Source organism: Solea solea, chromosome 21 (genome assembly GCF_958295425.1).
Source record: "Solea solea chromosome 21, fSolSol10.1, whole genome shotgun sequence".
Taxonomy (NCBI): domain Eukaryota; kingdom Metazoa; phylum Chordata; class Actinopteri; order Pleuronectiformes; family Soleidae; genus Solea; species Solea solea.
Genome location: NC_081154.1, coordinates 11790981 through 11816444, shown reverse-complemented (window position 1 = coordinate 11816444; position 25464 = coordinate 11790981). Strand labels below are relative to the sequence as shown.

At 40.4% G+C, this 25464-nt stretch overlaps 2 protein-coding genes across 3 annotated transcripts; one reads left to right on the top strand and one right to left on the bottom strand.

The window, feature by feature from the left end:
* Positions 1-2328: 2328 nt before the first annotated feature.
* entpd1 (ectonucleoside triphosphate diphosphohydrolase 1) lies at positions 2329-17759 on the top strand. 2 transcript variants are annotated; one of them, XM_058621880.1, is made up of 10 exons: positions 2329-2485; positions 9806-9933; positions 10423-10540; positions 11853-12003; positions 12316-12475; positions 12570-12773; positions 12917-13174; positions 13636-13749; positions 13864-13995; positions 17105-17759. In XM_058621880.1, the coding sequence occupies exons 1-10, from the start codon at positions 2470-2472 to the stop codon at positions 17309-17311; spliced, it is 1488 nt and encodes a 495-aa protein (XP_058477863.1). In that variant the 5' UTR covers positions 2329-2469; the 3' UTR covers positions 17312-17759. The 2 variants fall into 2 exon arrangements, with proteins under 2 accessions (XP_058477863.1, XP_058477862.1); XM_058621879.1 differs by lacking the exon at positions 2329-2485 and adding an exon at positions 7107-8797.
* Positions 17760-18061: 302 nt separating this feature from the next.
* LOC131448990 (potassium channel subfamily K member 1-like) lies at positions 18062-24111 on the bottom strand. The gene is made up of 3 exons (XM_058621881.1): positions 23644-24111; positions 20433-20837; positions 18062-19088 (listed from the first exon to the last, which is right to left on the bottom strand). Exons 1-3 carry the CDS (start codon positions 23984-23986, stop codon positions 18805-18807), a joined length of 1032 nt encoding a protein of 343 aa, XP_058477864.1. The 5' UTR covers positions 23987-24111; the 3' UTR covers positions 18062-18804.
* Positions 24112-25464: the final 1353 nt, after the last annotated feature.

The following is a 25464-nucleotide window of genomic DNA, read 5'->3' as shown; positions in this document are numbered from 1 at the left end:
CCTCAACAATATGTTATGTTTCTCATGTGGCCCCTTGGGGAAAATAGTTGCCCACCCCTCTACTTGAGTGTAATTACAATTAGTATATGAAGTGGTTAGATGTTGAAGAATAAATACTGCTTTTACATTTCAAGCCTGGTGTGGTAAAGGAAATCTTGGTGTGTGTGCGTGTGTGTATATTACACTCGCACACACACCGAGGTTTCGGAAAATAGAGGTGGTGATTGGTATCAATACTGCCTCCAGCGCTCGGCCTTATCGACCCTGATCGGAGCACTTGTAACAATAAGTGCAGTCTGTTTGGATAAAATCATCCACAACATGTCAGTCAGTTAAAAATAAGCAGAAGCATTCCCCCGACGATCATCAGTCACAAAATACCCGACCTGAATAATGAACTTTGGTTCGTAAGAGGTCGGCATAGATGAACAACTGTTGCTCGACATGAAATATTGTTATGGGTTTCATTAGGCAATTGCTCTTTAACTAAAAGCCTGCTGGGTACCAGTCAGGAAGAAAGGCCATCGGATTTGAACTTTGATTTATGATTCACATGTTTCAGTTCTGCATGTGGTCCCGCAGACTTCATGACCTGTGCCTGGCAACCTTCTTGTATATCCGTCTGCATTCCTGTTGTTTAGAAAATGAGGAAACGATGCCTACTGTGAAATGTCTCATCACACCAGCCCACTTCTTATATGTTCTGCTCTGTTAACTGAGTACTGCAACATGCGACAACCAAAACATGATGGCTTTCAAATGGTAATACTGTCAGACTTTTTGTAGTGCTTTACTCTCTTTCCCACCTATAGTTTCATCACCTATAGAGTCTCACACTCCAATATTTCCATTGTTATTTACTGTTGGTGACAATGAAGCCTAGTGTATGATTGGATGATCACAGTCATGCAGCTTGATAATAAACACCGTCTTATCAATATTGGCATTCTGTCTGAACAAGTCAGGTCAGTGCATTCCTGTTGACATCTGCCTGCAAGTGTTGCAGCTCTGTGCCCCCAAATGACCCATCTTTCCAGTTTTACATGTCAGTGAAAATGAATGTGTTAATGTGAAAACTAATTTGATTGCACGGCAGACTCTGACTGGCAGAATCCACCGTGTTCCGATGATAAATTCATTATCTCATTAGCAAATGTCAGTGTGCAAACTATCATTGTGATCTAAGTTGCTAGTGGATTGTTAATGTACCCAGTAAACCCATTGTTACAACCAGTTTGCACCTTACTGTACCAACAGAGACACATGGACCAACTACAAGTGCTTAGACTGAAGCACTCAGAGCCTAAGTAGCATAGGCAGACAAGCGTCTGCCTCTCACTGTGTAGACCACTGCAGAGATAGATATTTACTGTGACTAATGATGATTTTCACACTTAGAGACAGACTGACAGAGCGTTATTAATTCAAGCGGCTCAATAGGACACAATGGCAATCTTGAAGGAGATATTCTCTCTGTCCTTTAGAATCAGTAAAAAACATCACCACACAAACACACAAAAACCTTCCAAATAATACATCTGCAGTTCTACCATAAAGTAGCATTCCTCGAAAGCACTTGTACCGATTGCTCTATACACATCAGCATACGTACTGATCACACCCATATATATTAACTGTTCTCTGCTGATGCCGGCACATTTTTTCCTCATACAAGTATTACTATGGAGCGGAGGTTTACGACCAGCGTTAAAATGCATCCTGGTGTGTGCATTCCAATTGGAGCCTCCCCAGAAGTGACCTTGTCCATGTCGTGTCACTAGACCCCATCAACTTGAAAGCTTCCTGCTGCTCTGCAAGCATAAACCTTACATGAAGTCTTAAACATGGCAGTGTTTGATCTTAAAGACAACTGTAGATGCATTAAGAGACTTGTTCCCCCCTCACAAAAAAAATCTTCTACAACTTCAGTGGGAGAGGAGGAGTTCCCCCCCTCCCACCCACGGTTATTCCTCTAATTTCCCCTCTAGCTTCAGCTCCAGCTCCAACTCAGATGTAACACTGCTTTCATGTTTGACCCAATTTACAAGACGGAGACAATAACAGTGGGAAAGAAAGGCACAATGAATTTTTCTTTTCTTTTTACAATAGAGTGGGAGAAAAAAGATAAAAGAAAAGAAAATGCAGAACTCGTGAGTGAGTAAAAAAGTGACAGTGGCAAAGAGAAAGATAAAGGTACAAAGAGAGAGAGAGAGAGAGAGAGAGAAGGGGTGAACAGAAGGCACAGCTAAATGTGCCTGGGAAGGAGGGGAGTGGGCTGAGCAGGAGGGAGGAGAGAAGCTCTGCTTCTCCTAATAAAGCGAGTGCATGTGAAAGGAGGTGCTGAAAAACGTTACACTGGGGAGAGAGCTGTGTTACCACAGAGAGAGTAGAAGAGTGAGAGAGTAGGGGAGACAGAGAGAGAGGGGCAAAGAATAGAAAGAGCATTGTGTTGCTGCTGAGAAAGAACCCATGTCCGCACAAAGAGGTAGGTGTACTGCTATGACTGGCACACGCACGCTCACACACACACACAGGAAATCCTTGTCAGCCAGTGTTTCCAGCAGTATGATGTACCAGGAGTCTGCTGAACAATAACCAGGTGAGTGTGTCTTCACTGGACTTACTGCATGGAGCAGCTGTGCAGCAGTGCTGGGCAGGTGTGTGACTTTTCCTAGTGTACCTACAGTCAACACAAGCAGGTGCTTCTGTGTGTGTGTGTGTGTGCATGTGTGAGTGCGTGTATGCACGTGGGATGTAGCAGGGAGTTGAGGGTCTGTGTTCTTCTTTCATTGAGGATAAGCAAAACTTACACAGCGGCACTCTAGTGATCATGTGAGGTTTGTTCTCATTTTTAGGCAAAGCGTATATGACTGAGGGCCATTGTGCATTATAATCAGATAAACGGAGTATTTAGGAGGGTTGGAAAAAAATGACATTCTCAAATGATCGTATTACATGATCCCTTATTTACACTGACAAAGCAATTAACTAATTGCCGGTTCAGATTTCACACACAGCAAGAACCAGACTAGACACTGTATTTGTTGACGGTCTAATGCATACAACAATATACAGTAAACTGATGAGTGATTAATGTTGAATTGTTATTGTTGAATATCTGTATTTATTGTGAACCATTAGTAATTAGTAATCACTTTATACGATTAATGATTAGACCTACTTGGTCAGATGAGAACAGCAAAACCAGTTACTAGTGTAATGGATTTTTTTTTAACCTAGATATGTGTATGTGACATTGATTCCAAGAAACTGCAAGACCTTTACTTATTGGTTTGTAAACCGTTTCACACCGCCCACAAGGTTTTGATGTTACCCCAGAAAAAGAAGCCACAGGTTCTTCCTGCGTGCATTGACACATCCGCACCACAGCCTGTGGACCGTTTGACACCCTGCTCGTTTGTCAGGGACCTCTTTGCAAAGAATAAAATATACTAGAGAGCCATTTGTATGTTTCAAGCTTTCTTTTAATCTCTCACCAAATACAACAAATTACCATTTAAATTGAAACACCAGTTTCAGTGTTGTGGCTGATTGGTGGTAAGAGATGTTCCAGTAACTGAAGTCTGAAGAGAAACTAGATTTATAATTTGGATCACTAAAAACTGAGAAAATAGTATTCTAACAATGAATTCTAATACAGTTAAGTTTGGTTTTTCTACGTGACAAAGCACCTGGCTCTTAATTAGTCAGATAACCAAACTATCAGTAGTAATTGTTTAAATTATGTATGACATTGTACTTTAACATATCTCTCCAATATATATGTACACTAAAAGGTGATTCCTTGGTTCCTCAGACCACTTTATGTAATTTATGAGACCTGACCCCTTTGACAAAGCCACACCCACCTAAAAGCAGTTTTGTTTACATAAAAGACAAATTAGCTTAACCCAAATGATGGATCCCTAACTCAAAACTGTCAAGATAAACCTCTCTATGAATACACGTGAACACCAAGTCATCGTGGGTGGGGGGGGGGGGTGAATTATCTACAGACTACAGACTAAAATGACTAGACTAAAAACCAAAACAGAAAATGACAAATTTACTTTGCAGAAGGTGATTCCTGAGGACATAATGCTCTGAGGAACACCACTTCCCTATGACGAGCAGAAAGGCTTTCTTTCTTATCATATGATGCGGCCAGAGGTTCTCTTTTTACAGGAAGTGGCAGACTGGGTTTCACAATAGCAAGGACAAGACTATTTATAAAACTGTAAAGTTTGTGCAGGACAAGGAAACGCTTGTCTGATCAATAGGGAAGTACTGAAACAAAAAGCTCACTGACAGCTCAAAAACAGTGTTCTGAATTACAACAGTGAGTGATGGATGCATTTGTCAACAAGTGGAAATAATGTGGCTATATACTGTAGGTATTCAACACATAAGTGTTGGAGCCATCATTGTGAAGTGCTTCTTGTTATGCTTATTGAAAAGTGAACCATGATCATTAGATTACACTAACAGGCTGGAGAATGTTAGCAACAATTTAAGTCATGCTCAAGTAAGATTACTGTACATTGTGATGTTTTATTCACACTTGAGGAAATATTGCACTTTTATATATATATTTAAAAGCTGTAGATTTTCATTATGGGAATAAATAAAAAAAAAAAAATTGCACTTTAAGCATTTCTTCCACTATGGTCTTGGACACATATGCTTGTTTTGCTGTGGCTTTAAAGAGTAAAATGATGCACATGCAGATAATTAAATGTGACATATGATTTATCAGAACCACCAGAGCAGCACAGCAAAGTGACAGCATGCCTCACGGGGACATTGTCATCTTGTTCTCCAGTCATTATGAAACCACACAGTTGATACCATACAGCGTCACTCTTTGACTCATGCCTGAATTCAGAGTAACAATCATGTGCAGGAAGTTTACAAATCAACATGTGTGGTAACTCACACGAAACGCCAAAGAGGACGTGACCCCAACATCCTTTCACAACACACAGGACAAACCCCAATGAAACTTGAAGTAAGAAGATTACGTTTTATTTGCCGAGTGGTGGAAAGAGCGGTCTGGTAAATACAGGACACTGGTGCATTAAATTATTTGCCGCCAAAGTCCAGGGGGTTAAGTGTACTGGAAGAAGAGCCCTAAGACCATAACTTTGCCTCTCTTAGCAACTGGGAATAATGCTCTTAAAAGCTGGCCAACCTGTACACCAACAGCACCTAATATCTCTTTTAACATTTAGGTAAGACATCCCTATGCATCAATGCATCGGGGGCTTCTCTTCTCCCTATTACAGGACATGTCATGAAAGCTGTTCTTTTAGTGTTGTTTCAAGTTCAAAGATTGTGCTCAAAGTTAGGTAAACATTGCGACTACATGAGGATTAAAGTTTAATGAATGTTGTTAATGGTCATCATGAGGATGTGTGTGAGGGCAAAAGGGCAAAATTGTTTTGTGCTGTGGCAGTGTCAAAATTGGTGCACAGTGTTTTTTAGAGGGAAATAATTTGAACGCATTGCTAATGCAGCAATGAAACATAAGAAATGTTGAATCCTGACCGTCTCTACGTCTGATAGTAAAAGTGAGTTAAAGCACTTTTTTTTTTAAGTTTTCTTAATAACACATGAAAAACGCAGAGAATATCAAACTCCAAAAAGGTCCAGGATGGATTCATTGACTGAAAGCAGATGTTCTGTTGAGCACTACTGTTTCCCCGCGCCGCTCTTCCCACCATCACGTCATCGAGTGAACCCTAAACCTGACCTCATCTCACAGTACATGTGTTTACAGAGGGTCAAAGACTGAACGACACGCAGGTGTCTGTGTTGATTATAGGCGGCGCCAGCATGATGTTAATGGAGAAGCTAAAAAATGAATAGCGGGTGGTAGGGAGGCAGTTTCAATCACCATGCTCATGTCAAGTCATTCCAAGAAAGCAGCTTAAAAGAAAACAAACTTAGAGAGGATTTACGTGGAGGCCGCTTTTAAGTGTCCCGCTGCCCTCATATGGCTGCACTGTTTTAATGACTGTGTGTGGACACCAGATGTTGCTTGAATCAATTACATTACTTGCATTTTGCATTCAGCTTTTGCAGCTGCCTGAACATGTTTGAAGATTATTTGTGTGTCTGCCTGTGTTGGCCAATGTGTGTGTGCCCTGACAACACCTTGATCCACTTTTTTTTTGACTTGGTTTTTTTACGGGTAGGATTAGAGTAAGTTTGGGAAAAGCCAAGCAAGGGATGGGGTTGGACATGAAGCTGGGGTTAATTAAGAAATGTATTACGTCATCAGAATTCCCCAAGTACAGATGTACAAACCTGTGTGTTGATACTGTGTTACAGTCTGTGTTGAAGTTCAAAGAAAGTTACCGGGTGACTTCATGTTCTTAATTTGGTATTTAGGGGAGGCCCTGTTGTTCTGTCTCAACACGTGTTTGTGTCTATATCACGTTTGGTGGCTGCCAACACCGTCATAGCCTCAGGGATTAGACTGACTTGTCATAAAGAAAATAAAAAAAAAACAAAAAAAACAGTGGAAACTAAATATGCTTAACTTTTCTCAGTGAAGTGTCACAGCACAAGTGTAAGCACTTCCCCCAGTGACTTTAATTTGTGCTAAAAACAGGTGTTTCTCTGTAACTACAGTCAGCTGTGGAATCTAACCGTATGTAAGTATTGTTGTTTACTTCAAGCAGCATTCACATTACAGATGTGCTCGTATATTTTACATGTGGTGAGGAAACTGCCTGCACATATGTCATTATACAAGTGTACACACTGTGTGGTAATTGTCCTCCGACTTTACGGCTGGCCTTCAAGGAAATGTTTGATGTAGTGGTTTGACGTCCACATTGGTTGAAAAGACAAGAAGTTTTTGTGGAGGACATCAGTATGGCAGTATCTTGTTGAATGAATGAATGATTTGTCACGTTCATAAATGAAATCCATGTTTGTCAAGTCCTTGGTTTAAAGTGCAAGATGCAATCTTTCAATTCAATTGAACCACATTTTTATAATAAAATAAAATACGTATACTTATACAGAACATAAACTGTTTAATAAATGCTGTTTATATAAAGTATTTTTCATTTAATGTAATGTATATAATGTAAGTTTCAGTTTGACCTTGTTAGATTTCAAACTTAAAACCCTTTAATCCAGGTATTGACACTAATGCAAAATTAGTGCATATCAATGCGACTGTTTGACGGTTTCTGAGCCTGACACAGGTCAGCTCTTATCACTGTCTCTTGTTTGTCCTACAAGCTCCACCCCGGTTCCCTCTGCTTTGCCCTGACTTTAATTCATTTATGTGTCAACACTGGAGACCAGCATTGAACCAAATTCAATTACAAAACACCCAATTAAAAGCCTGGAAGTGACATCACAAAAACATACCAGTGTTTACATCTTTATAGGTCAAATCTGTCGTGTCACAGGAGCATTTGCGCCTGAAGCAGTAAAACTACACAAATATAAACATGTCTCTCTTTCTCCCTTTTGGTTCATACAGTTAAGTTCTTGAGGGAATTTCATATAATAAATTAGCAATGACAGTGTAAATGGGCCGATAAGTATTCAGTCCAGTTTTCTAGTCTCGATGACTGCTCAAAGTACTTTACACTAAAGTTTGACCATTCACATTCATAGTGTTTCTATAGGCAGCACTCTTTCTATTAGAGCATTCACAGTCTGCTGGCACATCCACCAGGTGTAATTTGGGGTTAGGTGTCTTGCCACACAGACAGTAGTCTGACTATAATTTCCACATGAAAATGAGAGATGCCAGGATTTTAGATAAGGGACATTGTTATTCTCACTATGAGATCACACAGGCAACTTGACAGGCAGACCTTATCTGGTTTATGCAGCACTGGAGCCATGTTTTAAAAGGGAAAAAATAGCTATGAACCTCTACCGTTTGCTTGTTTTTACTTGGAAATGACAGTCATGGTCTAACAATTACAGTAATTACTTTCTAGTTGCTGCATGCAGGTAAGCTTAATGTGGAAGGCTTTGCGTCATAGAGATCTAAAAAAAAAATAAAGAATACAACTTAATAACAGTACTCTAAGTGCATGATTTCATATTTGTATTTCTGCTATTGTAACCAGAGTGTAACCAGACAGGAACAAGAGAAAAAAAATTGTGAATGGATCAGCCATTTTGTAGTCTGGTCATGTTTTGGGTCTCCACTTGTTCTCCGACAACGCCTTTCTATTCACTGGTGCACACACACACACACACACACACACACACAGAAACTGAGAAAAACAGGGGATCCCGATCCGTCACAGAGGTGACATCACAGCCTGCAAGTAATGAAAACGAGCTCAACAAGGGAGTCCCCACTTCCCCTCCCTCCTACATATCCCACAGACAGAAGAGAGAGTAGCGCTGGGGCAAGTGACTCTCATTAGTTCAGAGAGAAAAAGAGGGATTCACATGCACAAGAGAGTGCACCGACACACGCAGAAACACACTTTGGCTGCGTCTCCATAGTGACCAGCTTTGCTCCCCCAGCTTGGGGAGGAAATGCCAAACTCGGTGCTTCAGAGTCACTCCACATTGCTCCTTTCTGTCCCTCTGTCTTGCCAGACGGGGGGAAAAAAAGTTATCTTCCTCTTATCACTCCTCCACCTCCCATCTGCACAGTCTATCATCTCTCCTTTCTCCCATTTTTCCTCCTTTTCATTTCCACTCTCTCTTTCCAACAGTCTCCCTCCCTCTGTCCCTCTCCCACACCATTTCTCTCCGTCTCGCTCTCCCTCCCCCGTCAGTAAGTTCATTGAAGTAGACAACAGAGGTAAGTGCTCTATTTTCTGCTCAGTTCATCGTTGGTTAGCTGTTGTACGTTTCAGTTTCTCTGTGTTCTCTCACAGTGGGTGAATGTCAGGTTTGCTGCAACCGTTGTTGCAACTCCCAACTCGCAGAGCACACAACTCTGTGTGCGCCCTCATGAATCGTGTATTGTACTTCAGAGACAAGTCCGTTTTCACAGTGTGTATTTACTTTTTACTAACCTTGGTAATAATCAAACAGCTGTGTGTGTGTGTGTGTGTCTGTGTGTGCGAGAGAGAGAGAGAGAGAGAGAGACACACACAGAAATGGCATGTGTGCTTGTGTGTTTCAATTGAAACTGGTATTGCGCTCATCGGACTTTCCTATAACAACAGACTTGTAAAAACAGACTGCGTGCTACACCTTTATTTGCCCCTCTCTAAAAAGCTTATATAGAAGCAGCAACAACTGCACTTTTGTATTCCCATTAATACACAGTGGAAACTCACAACTAAACAAAACAGCAATTACATTTAATATAAAGTGATACTTGAAAGTTTCAACAGGATGTTGTCAACACTGACTCATTTCTATATGTAGCAATCCAACATTTCCACAATGAACAGAATATCTTGTTTATCAAAGCGACTGTTTTGTATAAACAACTCAGCTGGTTTCCTTTAAATCATTCTTCGAAAAAGGAAGTCTTGTTGACCGTTTAGATAAAGTACTTTAGAAGGAAAGACCCATTCAAACTCTCTGTGGCTGAAATAATAGTTGGAATCCCTTCAGACATTTACCCCTAAATTCATCTGTGGTCCTTAGTTACACAACAATACAGTTCTCAGCAACCCCGGTACTGACATACTTGAAAACATACAAACACATGCTGTGACATCACTCACATCTGGATGCAAGACTTGGCTAACAATCTTTCTCATATCCACTGTGTCCTCATCTTCGCATTTCCAACCCCCCGGCAACCCTCTTGCCTTTCCTTCCTGTCTGCCTGTCTTTACGCCCCCGCTCTCAGAGATGAAAGAGAAGAACCACTGGCACAAGCCTGTGACCATCATCATCTCTGTGATTGGTGTCATGGCGATTGTTGCCTTGGTGACGGTAGCAGTTTTGCAGAACAGGCCTCTCTCCCAAAAGTATAAGGTATGGCACATAGAAGCACTCACCTATTATCCAACGCCACAAGCCAAATATGGTCGCATGTCGCAATGACCTCAATCCGTAGTGCAGAGTCTAGAAAACAATCTCCTAATATGGCCAGTGGCTGTTGATAAGAATAGTAAACGACTTGTTTCATCACTAATGCAGACCCACTTAGAGTCTCTCAGCCGGCCTCCAGCCCTCAACAGTTTCAGTGCTAAACCAATAATTAATTCATTTCTGACACAAATTAGTTTTGGAAACATTGTCATTGAGTTATGGTAATGGCTATTTTCCTCCATATCATGCCTCATGTAGGACTAACTTCTATGGCTGCTGGAGTCTGATAAATCCAAATCTAAACAAACACATGCAGCATGACATGCACCATGAAAATGAGGATAACCTTAATGTGTTGTCTTTATGTCTGGACTGAAGTCAGACACAGTCAGTGTCACTGATCTGGGATTCCTCTGTCCGTGTCCTCTACAGTATGGGATTGTGATGGACGCCGGATCCTCCCACACAGCACTGTACATCTACGCCTGGCCAGCTGAGAAAGATAACAACACCGGCAGAGTGGAACAGACACATTCCTGTAAAGTCAAAGGTACTGTATGTTGCACACAGGCCTCACAGATAAATGTAGAACTCTTCAGGCATACTGATGCAACTATTTAATTGAATGCAAATACACTGCTATTTGCTCTGTCTTCTTATCTAAATGGATAGTGCAACTTTTTTTCCCTGTTTGCTGAATACAAATTAACTTGTCAAGATGATGGCCTGAATTTTTTATAAATATGAAGACAGAGCCCACTGGTGATAATAAACCTAGATTAGCTTGACATTATATGCAAACACTTGATTACTGGTTGCTAATTCATGATCTGTAGAAGGTGCAGGTGGATTTACTCCACATTTGATCCAATTCTCTGAGAACAAAAGACAATTATTTAACACATGTCAACATACTACCACCATGACATATAACTTCACCCCCTTTTGTACTTGAACTAGTGTTGCAATGCAAATCTGTTTGTTGGAAGTGGTTCCACAAAAGAGGAACTTTCTTATGCAATCACACCACATAACACAATGGTCTGTCTGATGGACTCCTGCTGTTGGCTTCTCTTGTGCAAGCCGATTTAACAACCGCTTTCAAACTATCAACACATTTATAGTTCAGCGAAAAGCTTTCAAGGCACCTTACCGTGGTTTTCTGCATTTGTGTGAGCTGTTTTAATTGTGCCACACACACACACACACACACATACATACATACAATTATTTAACTGTCTCAGAGATGGCTGAGCCCAGCCACCTTGTTTCTGTTGCTTGTCATTCCTGATCTTGTTTTTTCAGTCAATACCCAAAGCTCATGACTATACTGTGGGTGATACATCTCTGTTCACCACAACTGACCAGTAAGGCGACAACATTACTGTTGATGCTGATCCAATCTGTCTGTCCAGCTCCCACCCCATTCTCCCCTCTCTTGTGAAACAAGACCCAGAGATACTTAAATTCCTCCAATTGGGGAAGGAACTGGGCACTCCACCCCTTTTCTCATCCCGGCCGCTTCACACTCGGCTACAAATCACCCCAATGCAAGCTGGAGGTCACTGTTCGATGATGCCAGCAGGACCACATCATCTGCAAAATGCAGAGGAATCCTAAGACCACCGAACACGACAGCCTCCACCTACCCTGCACCTACAAATTGTGTCCCTAAAAGTTATGAACCAAACCAGTGACAAAGTCAAATCCTTACAAGGAATGAGTTTGACTTACTGCTGGCAATGCAAACCGACAGTACAGAGGTTGAAAGGCCCATAGTAGGGAGCAAAAGGTGTTTTATACTACTACTAAATGTGGGCAAAAATGCCTCACCCTCTTGTTGACTATTTGTTCTCTTGTAGGTCCAGGTATCTCCAGCTATGCATCTAACCCATCGAAAGCAGGGGAGTCTCTGAGAGTCTGCATGCAGGAGGCCAAGCAGCTAGTCCCTGCAAATCACCATAGCGAGACACCCGTTTATCTGGGTGCTACTGCGGGGATGAGATTGCTAAAGTACGGTACACATCTGCACACACAGCCACATCATCAAATGTATAGAAAAACAGCCACGCTAGGCCATTCTGTGCTGACATATAGAAGTGCCAATATCTCAAGCCTCAACTCTGTAATGTGCTTGCCATGTGTAGCCTTTTACGACAACCTATTGTGTGATTTATACCAACTTTACTACTAGAGCAGCTAATATTTTACTGTCAAATCCATATGACACATGAAAAACTATTGCATATTATTTATGTGTAGCTATATTTATTTGAAATATGAAAGTGAAGCAATCCAACACATTTGTGCCGTGTGTCCACGCAGTTTGGAGGACAGCTCAGCGTCAGACAAGGTCTTTCAAGCTGTGGAGGGAGCTCTGCAAAAGTTCCCCTTCTCCTTTCAGGGAGCAAGAATCCTAAGTGGCCAGGAAGAGGGAGCTTTTGGCTGGGTCACAGTCAACTATTTGGATGATCGGTTGAAACAGGTTTGTGTACACCCACAAGTGTCCATACATTTGTACACTTTTAGTGTTTCACTGCTGTGGGCTAACTTCAGGGCCTTTCTGTCTCTGCTTGCAGGGCTTGGAAACAAAAGGTGCTCTTGACCTTGGTGGGGCGTCCACACAAATTAGCTTTGTATCCGATACATTCGACGGCTCGGAGTCTCCTGACAATAACGTGAACTTCCGACTCTACGGAAATGACTATAACTTGTACACTCACAGCTTCCTGTGTTACGGGAAAGACCAGGCGCTACGAATGACGCTGGCACAACAGACCTTGGTACACACCAGACCCAAATTCTCTTCACACTTATGTTGATACTCTGAGATTATTCCAGAGCTGTATGTATGACGATATGTGCAACAATGCTGACGCTGAATTCCCTTTTGTCTATTACACCTCTTTATCTCACTCTCTCCTAGTCAGGTCCAGGATCAATACTAGACCCTTGTTTCCATCCTGGCTACACTGACACAAAGAACTACTCAGTCCTCTATGACAGTCCGTGTGTGTCAAAAATGAAACACCAAAATGCTACCGCTACCTTTACTCACAAGGGGGGAGGAGACTTCCTACAATGCCAAGATGTCATCAAAAGAATCTTCAACTTCAAACACTGCAAATACAACCAGTGCTCCTTCAATGGGATCTTCCAGCCATTTCTGCAGGGGCAGTATGGGGTAGGACATCAATGGCAAGACACTGTGCAATGTATTTCTGCTAACCTGAAAAACACAGGCCACTAACGAACAGCAATAGCTGAAGCAGTTAATGATTCTTATTCACCAAAATGTTCCTGATCTGCATCAGAATATACAAACTTAACTCCTAAGTCAATGCTTTATTTTATTATTTTATCTCTAATATAATAGGTTAATGGCATTTTTGTGGCGCACATAGCACTTTACTGTAGCATGTGTACATTTTTCAGACAGAGTGTCTCACTTACTGGATATGTCACTCTTCAATGTGCTACCAATAACCAGAACTACGTTCAAAGAAACATTCCTTTCAACTTGGCTCCAAATTTAACTCATAGAAGGTCATATGAGTCAAATACTAAGAACATATTCCTCTTAGAAGAATATTACAGACAAGTTCGGTGCCTCATCTCTTCCTCTCCCCTCCCCTCTCGTTGTAGGCTTTCTCTGCTTACTACTTTGTGATGGACTTCCTCAATCTGACAGATACATCCATCCCTCTGGAAGACGTCAAGGAAAAGCTAAAACGCTACTGTGCTACCCCTTGGAGTGAGGTTGGTGTATATTCAATACTCAGTTACACACAGAGAGAAAGAAAAATATGTCCTACTTTAATGTCCTTCAGTGTGCATTTGCTGAAAACTAATGCTTTCACACTGCTTGTACAGCTAACGCAGCAGCATGGAAACTTAAAGTACCTGGCTGAATACTGCTTCTCTGGCACATACATCGTCACCCTGCTGACCGAAGGATACAACTTCACCTCACAAACCTACCCCACCATAAAATACATCAAGAAGGTCAGTAGTTCACAGTCCACTCCCAAAGTATGTCAAACAAGCCTGAGGCCATGCCTCCATCTGATTTAAGTCACATCCTATTGACTGTCTATTTTTACCCTTCTATATTTGTGACAACCTTTTAGTTCTGGGCTCTCAGGGTACGATGTTATCGCGATATTTAAGTCATGATACGATATTATCACAATATTGCAAAATACTGATTATTTGCGAACTCATACTGTATATCACATGTATTAGTCACATAACAGCTCTAGTGAGAGTGAGCATCTAGTGCTTGTGCTAATTTAATGATAATCCACAAAAAGTTAAATGTTTATTTGTATAATTTAAAAAATATGTTAAATAAAACAAAAAAATACTTGGTGTCTCAAGAGCGAATATGGCAAAAATATTGCGATATTTCACCGTATTGGTTTTTGCCCACTCCTACTCAGGATATTCAACATTTTTAATAATTTAAATAGAATAAATTAGGGCATGGCAATTAATCAATGTAATCATTTCTCTTTTAACAACGTTGTTTTTAAGAAAAAAATGTTTATCAGTTTAGTATAAACCTTTACCTTGATTACTCACTTACATCAAGCATTGCCCCAGTTTTGAAGGCCCCAAATGATTTCTTATCTCATTTATAAATATATATAATCAGGAAAATGGCCATCATAAATACAGATACTGCATTCAGCACAAATCGTATCTAGTGTTTCAGGGGAATCTCGCAGAATCCAGGTGATAACAAGCCGGACTGTGAGAACTAATCTCCCAAAGCTTAAACATTGACAACATTTATCTGTCTCACGTATACTTACACAAACATGGGCTCAAGGGCACTGAAGCATAGTAGCATGTTTAACCACGTGACAAAACAAAAGCATCAGATCCTCAAAGCGGAAAAAATCTACAGATTGCAACTGTGAGAAAAATAAATAAATACTTGTCAATGATTAGTGACTGACATATTTACATTTACAGTGATGCAGAGCCAGAGCAGTAACTCTCATCCTCAATTATTAACTAAAATGTTAATAATATCTGCTCATTGCAGGGAATCAGAGCAGTAAACATCTACCAACAACAACAACGATTTCAAAAGCAAAGTAGCCACAAGCCAAAGGACATTTAGGTGCAATTATTTGCATTTGGCAGAATTACTTTTTGAGTGCACAAATCACCATAATGTATTAATTGTTGTTGTTATCATTATGACTACCACAAAATGCGTCAATTATATTTACATCAGGAGCAGGTCTTGTATGAGTCCACCATATCTTTAATGGACAAACTAAACACCGTTTGAGTTTTAAAGATAACTTCAGGCTACCGTAGTTTCTCCTCCTACTGCTCAGGGGGGAGGAGTCAGCTGCAACATAGGCAACTTCACCCATGTTGATAAATCCTACACACTGTACCTTAAACAGCACAACACACGCACAGAATAAACAACAGGAACAATTCTGTTTCAAGGCTAATGACAATGGTTATAGCTATAGTTTAAATACAGCACAGGAGCAGGTACTTACCCAGGATAAATGAAAGGTGGCTCCTCGTCGAGAATGCTCGCCCTCGAATGTAAACAGTGAAACCCAGTTGACATGTCGTCCTGGTAACAGGTCCAGATAAACACAGAGTCTCTTCCAAGCAAAGGGGAAGTTTACTGTAACACGCTAGTAACGCTATCAGACAGCATTACTTGTATTTTATCTGCAAAGTATCTTCATGCGGAGGAGGTGGTGACGGTCTGTTGTGCCTCGTCCGCCTGCACGAGTGTAATTAGAGCAGGTGTGTTACACTGCTGCTGAGCGCGTGACGGTGGCGAACGCTCACACAACTCAAAGATGGAAAAGCAATAAAACAAACAAGAAGTCATGGAGCACCATGATGTTTTTACCAAAGTCCGGGCAGAGGTCTCAAACTCACAGCACGCGGGCCATTTGCGGCTCGCCAACCCACCTAACAATTTTTGGTTCAGAACATTCCCTGAAGGTTCAGCCCTAAGTTCTCCTGTGGTTACCATCGAAGGTTTTACTAACGTTCCGCTAACATTAGTTTTTGGTTGCACATTTGGTTCCCAGAACGTTACTTTGTCACAACCCTTAGCGAACGTTCTCTAAATCAATTTAATGTGGCCCTCCACTTAATATAAAGTCAACATTTTATTATTTATTTTTACTTTGAAATTCAATGAAATATCATCATGAATATCATTGCTATATATATTATGTTTGGGGTGGGGGGGTGTTCACAAAAAGCAATTTCAGTTTGAGACCCCTGTGTTAAGTATTTAAAAGTGGAAACAAAGACAGTAAAATGTAATAAATAGTAAACATGCATTAACAACAGTAGCGAAAACTGAATATTAAGGTAATAAAAAGGTAAGTAGGAATATCACTGCTAGTATAGTTGACAGATAAAGTACAGTAAGCCATGACTGTGTGGCAGTGAACTTGACCCTAAATATGAAGCAGCTAAATCCAATATAACATATTACACCTGTACCTTTCATGTTGTCATCAAAAGTAACTATTGTTGGAGTAAGTCGTTGATTAGCATAATAAAAGATTTATTAGTTTGAAGTAAAGGTTGGGTTACGATAAGGGTTTGGTTGAAACATAAATTCAATATTTAAGGGGTTTTTTATTGTCCCCATAAAAAGAACATTTTACCCTTTATGGAGGGAAATTGCTGCATAAAACACAGCAAACAGGACAATACTTGTAACTGCGATAATCAAGTGAATCCTTACATGTGCACTTACCTTTTGTTTTTTTGGCAACAGTTATGATATGTTAAATATCCCCCACACAATGGGACTACTTTAAACATAATTCTGCCTTGGACTTCATCCCAGTTACAGTAAAAATAAAACCTTCTGTCAAATACAATAAAATATCACATATTGATACTAATATTGAAGTACAAGAGTGTTCGCAACATTAAATCCAGAGTAGGCATTCACAACTTCTATATACTCCAAGGTCCAAACACCTGCCGTGTGCCTTTGGTCAGATCGACACTTGTAAAGACAATACAGTAGCACATGATTTATTTGATTATTTTGATTTCCCTCGTTTTCAGTTTGTAATAGTTGTCCCTCTTCTTCTGTCAGATAAAAGGCAGCGATGCAGGCTGGACGCTGGGCTACATGCTGAATCTGACTAACATGATTCCAGCCGAAGCTCCGGACACTCCCCCTCTGCCCCACGCAGGCTACGTCTCCATCGTCACCATCATGGCAATACTGCTCTTCATCCTCTTCATCGTCAGCCTGCGTCCTCTCTGGCCGCGGTGCTCCAAACAGCCACATATTATATGAACACACACACATACATACTGTATGTACAGTATGTATTTATGTGTGAAATTGCAATGAAGGGAATGTGTGTGACGTGTCTGTGAGCTGGTGTCCACTATTTTACCTATAATGGGAATGAATTTACACTTAACAGCCTTTGTGGGGATTTCAAAAGGTCAAAAGGTCAAACATCTGCTGAACAACAACAACCCTGCAGCTCATATGGAGTCAAGGAAATTTCAGAAGGACAAAGGTTTTCTCATACCGGGGGATAAATGAACCTTGATTCCCTGGTTGAAGCACATTTCCTCATGTGTTTTTTTGTTTTGTTTTGTTTTTTTATGTGAGTGTGCATTTGAATGTATGTGTGAATGTGAGTGCCCACATCAGTCTGCATGTACAGTATGTGTCTCGAAATATAATGTGAATGCAATACTATAACAAATAAACAACCTGAGTTTATAGAAAATGTTTGTTTGATCACTTATGTCAGGTTAAATGTTGCATGAATTAATTATAAAACTGACCCCCAAATTCTGCTCTTGATTAAAGGCCATAGAAACCGTTAAATTACCGTGAAAATAGCAACAAATTATCTTTGGATTGCAAGTCATATCCTTCTTCTTGTAATTTTAACCATGTTTTAATGACTTGAAGGCACAAAACATCCCCCACCATGTGCTGTACATACTGTTTGGTCCTCGTGTAAACTGAGACAGCTTTGACAAAGTTAATAATGTACATTAAAGACATTCTTGTTTGACGCCATGCTCTCTCACAATGACACATTCTTGCACTTTATATGTTCCTCAGTGAATCCACTTTTGTATATAACATAAAAGTGCCGCCCTCTAGTGGTTACAGGGTAAGTATTGCAGTATAATCACTGAAATAAACATGCCACAAGGAGAAGAAGGTTAATCATTCAACTTAAACCAGAAAGAAAAATAGGTCTATTCTTGCTTACTTGCTCTTTTATTAAAAAATCTTCTATATAATGTGCAATATGTGTAGCTCAGTCTCCTGATACTTCTTTATGACTTCCAAGAAGGCACATTTCCTACGCAAATACCACCATGGATTATATAATGTGCGCAAAGGGAGCATGAGATCCTCTGTCTTGGAACTACAGCTCCATAGCTTTGGCAGGAAGTGGAAGGTTCTGGGTTTTCCCTCCGTTTTGGGGCCTAGCCCTTCCTCTGTGTCACAGATCTAACTCTTATCAGCAGGGAATGGAGCAACAGGGGAGAACAAGAAAACAGCACGGTCCTGATTATCTGTGGGTGGTTCCTGCTTTTACACAAAATGCCTGTTGATGTTGGCAACGGCAGAAAGCCCTCTCTTTTTTTTTTTTAGCAGTTAACTGAGACAGATGGAGATCTGCACACAGGCATGGTCAGGCTGCTTATACTGTGCACTCATATTTAGATAGCATTCAGTGCCAGTATAAACCTGAGCAGCCTCAAATGTTCATAGTAAAAGTCACCTAAAAACAATGTGTGGTAGATTTTCTGTCATCTTATCTTTCTGTTAACAACAGGGGTGTAAGGAGACGCTGTGTTGTGTTGCCGTAACGACGCGGCCTGCTCTGACACAGATGAGATGACTGATAGGTTATCTGCCATGTGATCGCTCAGCTGATCGCTCCCGTGCTCCTCCTCGATGATGTTGGCCGTCTCCGAGTCCAGCTCGCGGACGTTTTCTTGGTAGAACCTCTGCCTGAGACGTTTCATCTGGGGGAGCTCGCAGCACGTCTCCAGCACCACCAGGGAACACACCAAGCCTGTCAGCAAATAGGCTGAGGAAGGAAACACACACACACACAATGGCAACATGATTGACCAAAAAAACCAGACTGACAGATGAGATCATACACAGGTTTGGTCGACAAACAATGGGTGAAGTGGATATTCAGCAACCAGAGAAGTTAGTCAAGACGAACTGGTAATGAACATTATGCACTTATGTTGTCTCATTTAAAGGTCTAGTTTGTGACATATACAAAGAGGTTATAGGCAGAAATGGAAACTACTTTACATAAGTATTTTGTTTAAGTTCATTATCACTTTAGTTAGATTTCATAGCCTTAAAATAAGCCTTTTCTATGTACTTAAGACAGGGGCTTTGCTTTTCTGAGCCATCTTGCATCACTACATTCATTAACATTCACTATAACATCTAGGCCTGTACAAGAAGAGATAAATATTAAATTGAAGTTATTCAATGTATATAGTATGCACAAACTTTTGAACAGATATTCATGAATTTGGTGACTTTAGTGCCTTCATCAATTCAAAATGACAGATACCTTAACTCATTCTCAGATACATGGTGAAAAATAATATGCTGATGTTTAGATCAGTGTTCACAGTGTACAGTCATGTTTACTGTACACTCGTGCAGCTTTTTCCCTGTGAAGTGCAGAATTATTGCCCCTCTCATGGCCTTTAACCCTAAGAACACACTGCATTTAGGCTGCTTTCTTCCATTACTATGTTAAAACGTATATACAGAGGCTATAAGAATGTGCAATACATAGAGTTTTGTATCCTTTTTTTCAGTACCACCTAAAAGCAGTCTGATGAAAAGATTTTTTTCCCCCATTTACACCAACTACTGTATATAAACACACCTGAGCAAAAAGTACTCTTATTTTGTGATTTCTGCACAAGTATCGCTAATCCTGTTGTTTTTTTGTTTTTTAAGCAATATAGAATTAATCATAACTTTGTCTCAAAAACACATAAGAAGACAAAACATTTTTTTTGTAAAGCCTGAATATGTGATCTATAAACACACACCCCTGGGAATTCCAAATAAGGAGCTGTGTATTATTCCCATGGCAATTTACTAAGGGTGTGTCTGTGGCACAGAGCCGTGCCATGTGAGCACTAAGGGTTAAAATACCATAATTGGGAAAAACAAATCCCCCTGTGGTTTCATTTGCTCTCAACTCACAGACCATTAAACAATATTTTGTTTCAAGGAGTCACAATCAAAGAAATTTCTACAGGATGAGGCAATTCATCAAACCTGGAAATCTGGAAATAATTACTAAACTTGTGGATTTTGCAGCTAAAGCCTGAAACTTTACCTTTTGGAGACATAAAACACGGCACAGCATAGACACCAAACTACTCACCTGTGATCATCAGCTTGTAGAGCACTGGGTGTGGATTGGCGTCTTTACTATGAGTCTCACCGGGGACGTAATCCCCGAGGCCAATGGTCGTCAGAGAGATAAAACAGAAATACAGAGAGTCCAGATAATTCCAGTCTTTCTCCAGGCCGATAAAGATCCACGCGGGGATGAAGAGGAGAAACAGCGTCATGAGGATGGTGAGGCAGGTGGCGTGGATGGCAGCGAGCCTCGGTTTAGATATGGCCCAGCGACGGTGGAAGTAGGTCACTGGACGTCTCGTAACCACCATCATGATCCTCTGCACCACAGCGGAGAGGAACAGGAGGGTGAAGGGGATTCCCAAGATGGAGTAGAAGATGCAGAAGGCCTTGCCTACATCTGAGAGAGGAACATTGTGGCCGTACCCTGGAAAAACAAACATAAACAGCACAGAATTAATTGCGGTTTTTGCAGGAGACGTTAGGAGCTCAGTAATGTTTAAACTGGAAAAAAACAAATCAAGAGAGACGAATGACTTTGTCAAGTGTAAATGAATACCAGGCAGAGGGATTCATTCTGATTAGTCCCTGTTAGCAAAGAAAATATTTAACAAGCACGTGTGACTTCCTATAAAAAAAACACAGGAACTCCCCCCCAACATTCCTAAACCTGGTTAAACCTGCATCTAGTTACTGAATGAGACTTAGTGCACTACAGATGGTGGTGGTGCCACAGCTGAAGCTGGACAAAGTGTGAATAAAGTCAATATAAACAACCTATTTAATCAAAGTTTTGGAGAACAGTGAAGAACAACCTGGAGTCTAATGAGTTAGGGATTTATTTAATTACATATGGAAAAGGAGAACAGAGGCAACATCAGGACCGGAAGACACAAACTAGCTCCAGAACAATCTGCTCTCGGCTCCATCATTATCAGATGATTTGGGCAGCACAAGGTTTGGATTTTCTTCTTACTGACAAACAGTGAACACAATAGTTTTCTCTGAAAGCCAACTTTGAAACTAACTCTGTAAAATAACATGTTCTCCTAACACTAACAATGGTCTTTTTAAAACTATGTACAAATGTGCACTAAAGGAGCAAATCCCAACAACAAAATAAAACTAATTAACCTAAGCTCAAAACTATTTAGATTTGAACATGTTAAAATGTTTTTATCAACATATACTATATTCTGACATCTGTACTCTCTTAATAAAACTATATCTACAGCACTTTTCTGAGACTGATTTACAAGTTTAAGACTGTGTTATGTGTTTTGTTTATTGTAATGTGTGTTTACATGTATACATCCCTCTTTCCTTTGCCTCTTCTTCTTCTTCAGATTTTTTCTTGTGCAGTATGTTTGACCAGGGGTTCATGATTCACTTTTAATGCTTTCAGTAATGGTGATTCATATATATATAAGTGTTAGAAAACCATGTAGTTAATATGTTAATATAGTTTCTATAACCCCTCATCTTCTACTGCTTTATCATGCACATAAGGGTGCGGGGGCCCTGGTGCCAATCCCAGCTGACATAGGGTGAAAGGCGTGGTGCACTCCTGGACAGGTCACCAGTGCATCACAGGGACACATATAGAGACAAACAGCCATTCACTCTCACACCTACGGTCAATTTGAGTGTTCAATTTGCCTAATTCTCAAATCTGCATGTTTTTGGGCTGTGGGAGGAAACTAGAGAACCCTGAGAAAACCCACACAGGAACTGGAAGAAGATGCTTTCCCCAAATTGTTCAGCCCTCTCCCTGTAGCATCACAAAGGAACAGTGTTGATAGAAACACACAAGTATTTAAAGTGAGGAAAACTTTTGTATAAAATCAGGATTGTTTGTTTCGTCCTCCATCGCCTCAGTGAGCGCTCTTTAATTATATTAATTATATTTCGTCATGTTTTTCCAACATTTAAAAAAGCATCTTTAGCAAATTATTAAGTAGCAGCCAGGGGAAGCTATTTCTCACAAACTTACCCAACCCAAAAATAAATGATCTATAAAGTATTAGCCCAACAGATGATTTACGAAAACCCCATTAACCTGGAAAAATGCTTTTTACTTATTGTTACTTCAGTGTTTGACTTTCACAGAGCTGTGATTTCCATACACAGTGAATCTGCTGAAAAGAGAGAGCTCACCCTGAATTCTAGCTATACTTTTGTGACACAGGTCCTTTGGAGAAAGTATACGATTGTGATTCCAAACATGGTCTGGAATTTGAAACATAAGTAGGTGACATCATCTGACCAGTTGTTATTATTGAATTCAATGGATTCTGGGGAAGGAATTTCTGCCATTTTCTGACACAGACCTATTTATTCAACTTTTTTCATATAACAAAGTGTTAGTGGGGCATCTTTTGCCAAATGTTATTGCTGTTAAAGCACAAATAAAAAAGCAACAAAGTTATCAATTTTAACATCTGGGAACCATACAGTATATGTAATAACTGTAATGAACTTTTTTGCCATCATGCTGCAGTTGGGTTTTTCTTGAATACGTTTGCATGTGCACAATTTATTTTAAAATCTGTTACAGATCGTGGTGTACTACACGTGTTACACATGTGACGTACCACATCATATGCTACGTGATGACGTGTATATGACACATATTTTTGTTTGGTATATCCCCTTTTGCATGATCAAAATATTACTTTTTGATTGTTTTATTACTACCTAACTATCACAACTTTTGTCTTTTTGCTTTTGCATTATATGTTATGCTTTCGTATTTGCCATATGTATATGTATATATAAATCTATATTTACATAAAGATATATATACATATATACACATGGATACTTTATTGAACTTTTTGCTGATTATCCAATATGCCGATTTATTGGGAGTGCTTGGGCCAATAACCAATACCGATACCAATACATATAGGTTTTTCCCTGCATCAAACTGCATAAACATAATATTTTGGCTACCTAGGTCACGGCAGATGTAGATATACATTTTCTTCATTGAGCAAGATAAATAAACGTTAAAAAAAGAGTTGTAGTTGTAGATGCATTTAGGCTAATGTTGTAGTCATTAGTCCTATCGGCAGATCCTGATGTGTTTGCCGTTACTGATACCGATATTGTGCCGATAATACTGTGCATCCCTAATATATGTACATATACAGTACATACATACATGGAGAGAGGGGGGGTAGAGAGAGTATAAACAGTAAGTTTGATTGACAGAGTCTGTTGGTCATCACCTGTTGTGGTCAGCACGGTGCTGGTGAAGAACAGTGAAGACACAAAGTCCCAGTTGCGGTCGCTGTCGTTGTCGTTACCCAGCACGGAGACGCCATAGTTACTGGCCTCCAGCGCGCGGACCAGCAGCTCCTCCAGGCGCGCGTCGGACACGCAGGTGTTGTCGTTCAGGAAGTCCTGCCTCGCCGCCTTCAGCTCGGCTCGAAGCTCTTGCTCGTAGGGCATCTCGATGGCTGAGAAAATCCCGGCGCCGATCGTGACATAAAGGATGTAACCGACGATCAGCAGCGCAAAGGTCAGCGCGGTGCGGTGTCGCTCCATGGACGCGGCGCAACAGCGCAACATCCCGCCTGTTTCCACAGATGAAGAACTGCAATAAACTTAAACTTTTGACACTGATGAGGCCTGTGCTCTCTCTGTGCCCGGAGGACAAGCCTTCCTCATTCTTCCTATGTCACTGGAAACAGGTTGTGACGTGGGTCATTCAATGCGCCAGGTGTGTGTGTGTGTGTGTGCGTAACACAGGTGGAACAGGTAGAACAGGTTTCGAGTTTGTTGACAATACGACTTATCTTCCTTGAAACTCAAGAGTACGTTTATTTGGAGACGCAGATGTTTTGCCAGATCTAAGTCATTTAAATGATAATCAGTGTTTTCTATCACACAAAAATGCGGTTATTGTCATTATAACACTGAGTAAGTAAATGATAATAATGATAATATTTGTCAAACTGTCACTGGTCTCTCTCTCTCTCTTCTTTAGAGGTGGTTCAAAAAATATCAATTTGGTGGTAGATGGTTGTCCTTCCTAGCCACTCTAAAGTAAACAGTCCCCGTCACTTTTACTCATGGCAGCGCTGCTTAAGTGAATGAGGATAATGGTGGAGAAAGTTACATTAATGGATGCTCCATCCACGTTCAATACATATGCATTTTGTTCTCTGTGTTGTGAGAAATCCTGCACTTTTAACTTTTCACAGAGGTTTTGTTTTCTTCAGTTATCGTTGTATCGTGATATTATTGGTATTGATTACCACCCCTACTCTTCTCTTCTATATGTGAGAGAATAGAATAGAACTTCATTGTCCCGCAAGGAGGAAGTTTGCCTTCGGCTCACCAGCATAACATCATAAAAGGAGACATTCAGGGAGTGTATGGTGGAGAACTATTAGAGGGTGGATCTGGACCCCACCCTGAGTCTGCTTTTGTTGTTGAGTTTGTTCTTCCCTCTCTACTGTCGTCAAGTGTTTGCTTACCATTGGGACTATAGATGACTGTAACATTGTTATGTTTCTTTGCCGATAAGGCTGAAACATAACATTATTGCTGATGATTTATAGGAATAGTGTCAAATTTGAATGAAGTCACTCAATTGCAGTCACTCCTGCAGACAGCCTCACAGCAGGAGTCTGCTCTCCTTCCTGTTTGTCTTTACTTAATTTCTTCATCTTTCAGGAATTTTAAATAAAGTAGCAGAGGTTTTCTGTGGGTTTTTGTTTTTTTTACATCGAAGTATAAGACACTAGAAGCAGCTGCAGTTACTCAGGAGTGAACTGATAAAGTGTGCTAAGGGTTTTATATTGTTACAGCGTTGCTGAGCCTTATTATTATTTTAGAATCCTGGACAGAAGCCTGGACAGAAGCCTGGACAGAAGCCTGGACAGAATCTGTTTACAGTTTTTACTACATAATTATTTATTTACTCTACATTTGTAGTTTTCTGCACTTGTTCACAGCTGATAATTTACAACATATTTCATGTGCGAAGAGGAGAACCTCTGCATTTGCATTACAATGGTCTGAACTATTTTGGAGATAAAAAA

Excerpts from the sequence above, each read along its gene's own strand:
- entpd1 (XM_058621879.1), top strand. The coding sequence starts at position 8,527 with ATGCCAAACTCGGTGCTTCAGAGTCACTCCACATTGCTCCTTTCTGTC. Across the intron at positions 12,476-12,569 it reads TGGATGATCGGTTGAAACAG|GGCTTGGAAACAAAAGGTGC; the intron begins GTTTGTGTACAC and ends CTCTGCTTGCAG. Across the intron at positions 13,750-13,863 it reads GTGCTACCCCTTGGAGTGAG|CTAACGCAGCAGCATGGAAA; the intron begins GTTGGTGTATAT and ends CTGCTTGTACAG.
- LOC131448990 (XM_058621881.1), bottom strand. The coding sequence starts at position 23,986 with ATGTTGCGCTGTTGCGCCGCGTCCATGGAGCGACACCGCACCGCGCTG. Across the intron at positions 20,838-23,643 it reads CACCGTGCTGACCACAACAG|GGTACGGCCACAATGTTCCT; the intron begins GTGATGACCAAC and ends TTGTTTTTCCAG. Across the intron at positions 19,089-20,432 it reads CTACAAGCTGATGATCACAG|CCTATTTGCTGACAGGCTTG; the intron begins GTGAGTAGTTTG and ends TTCCTTCCTCAG.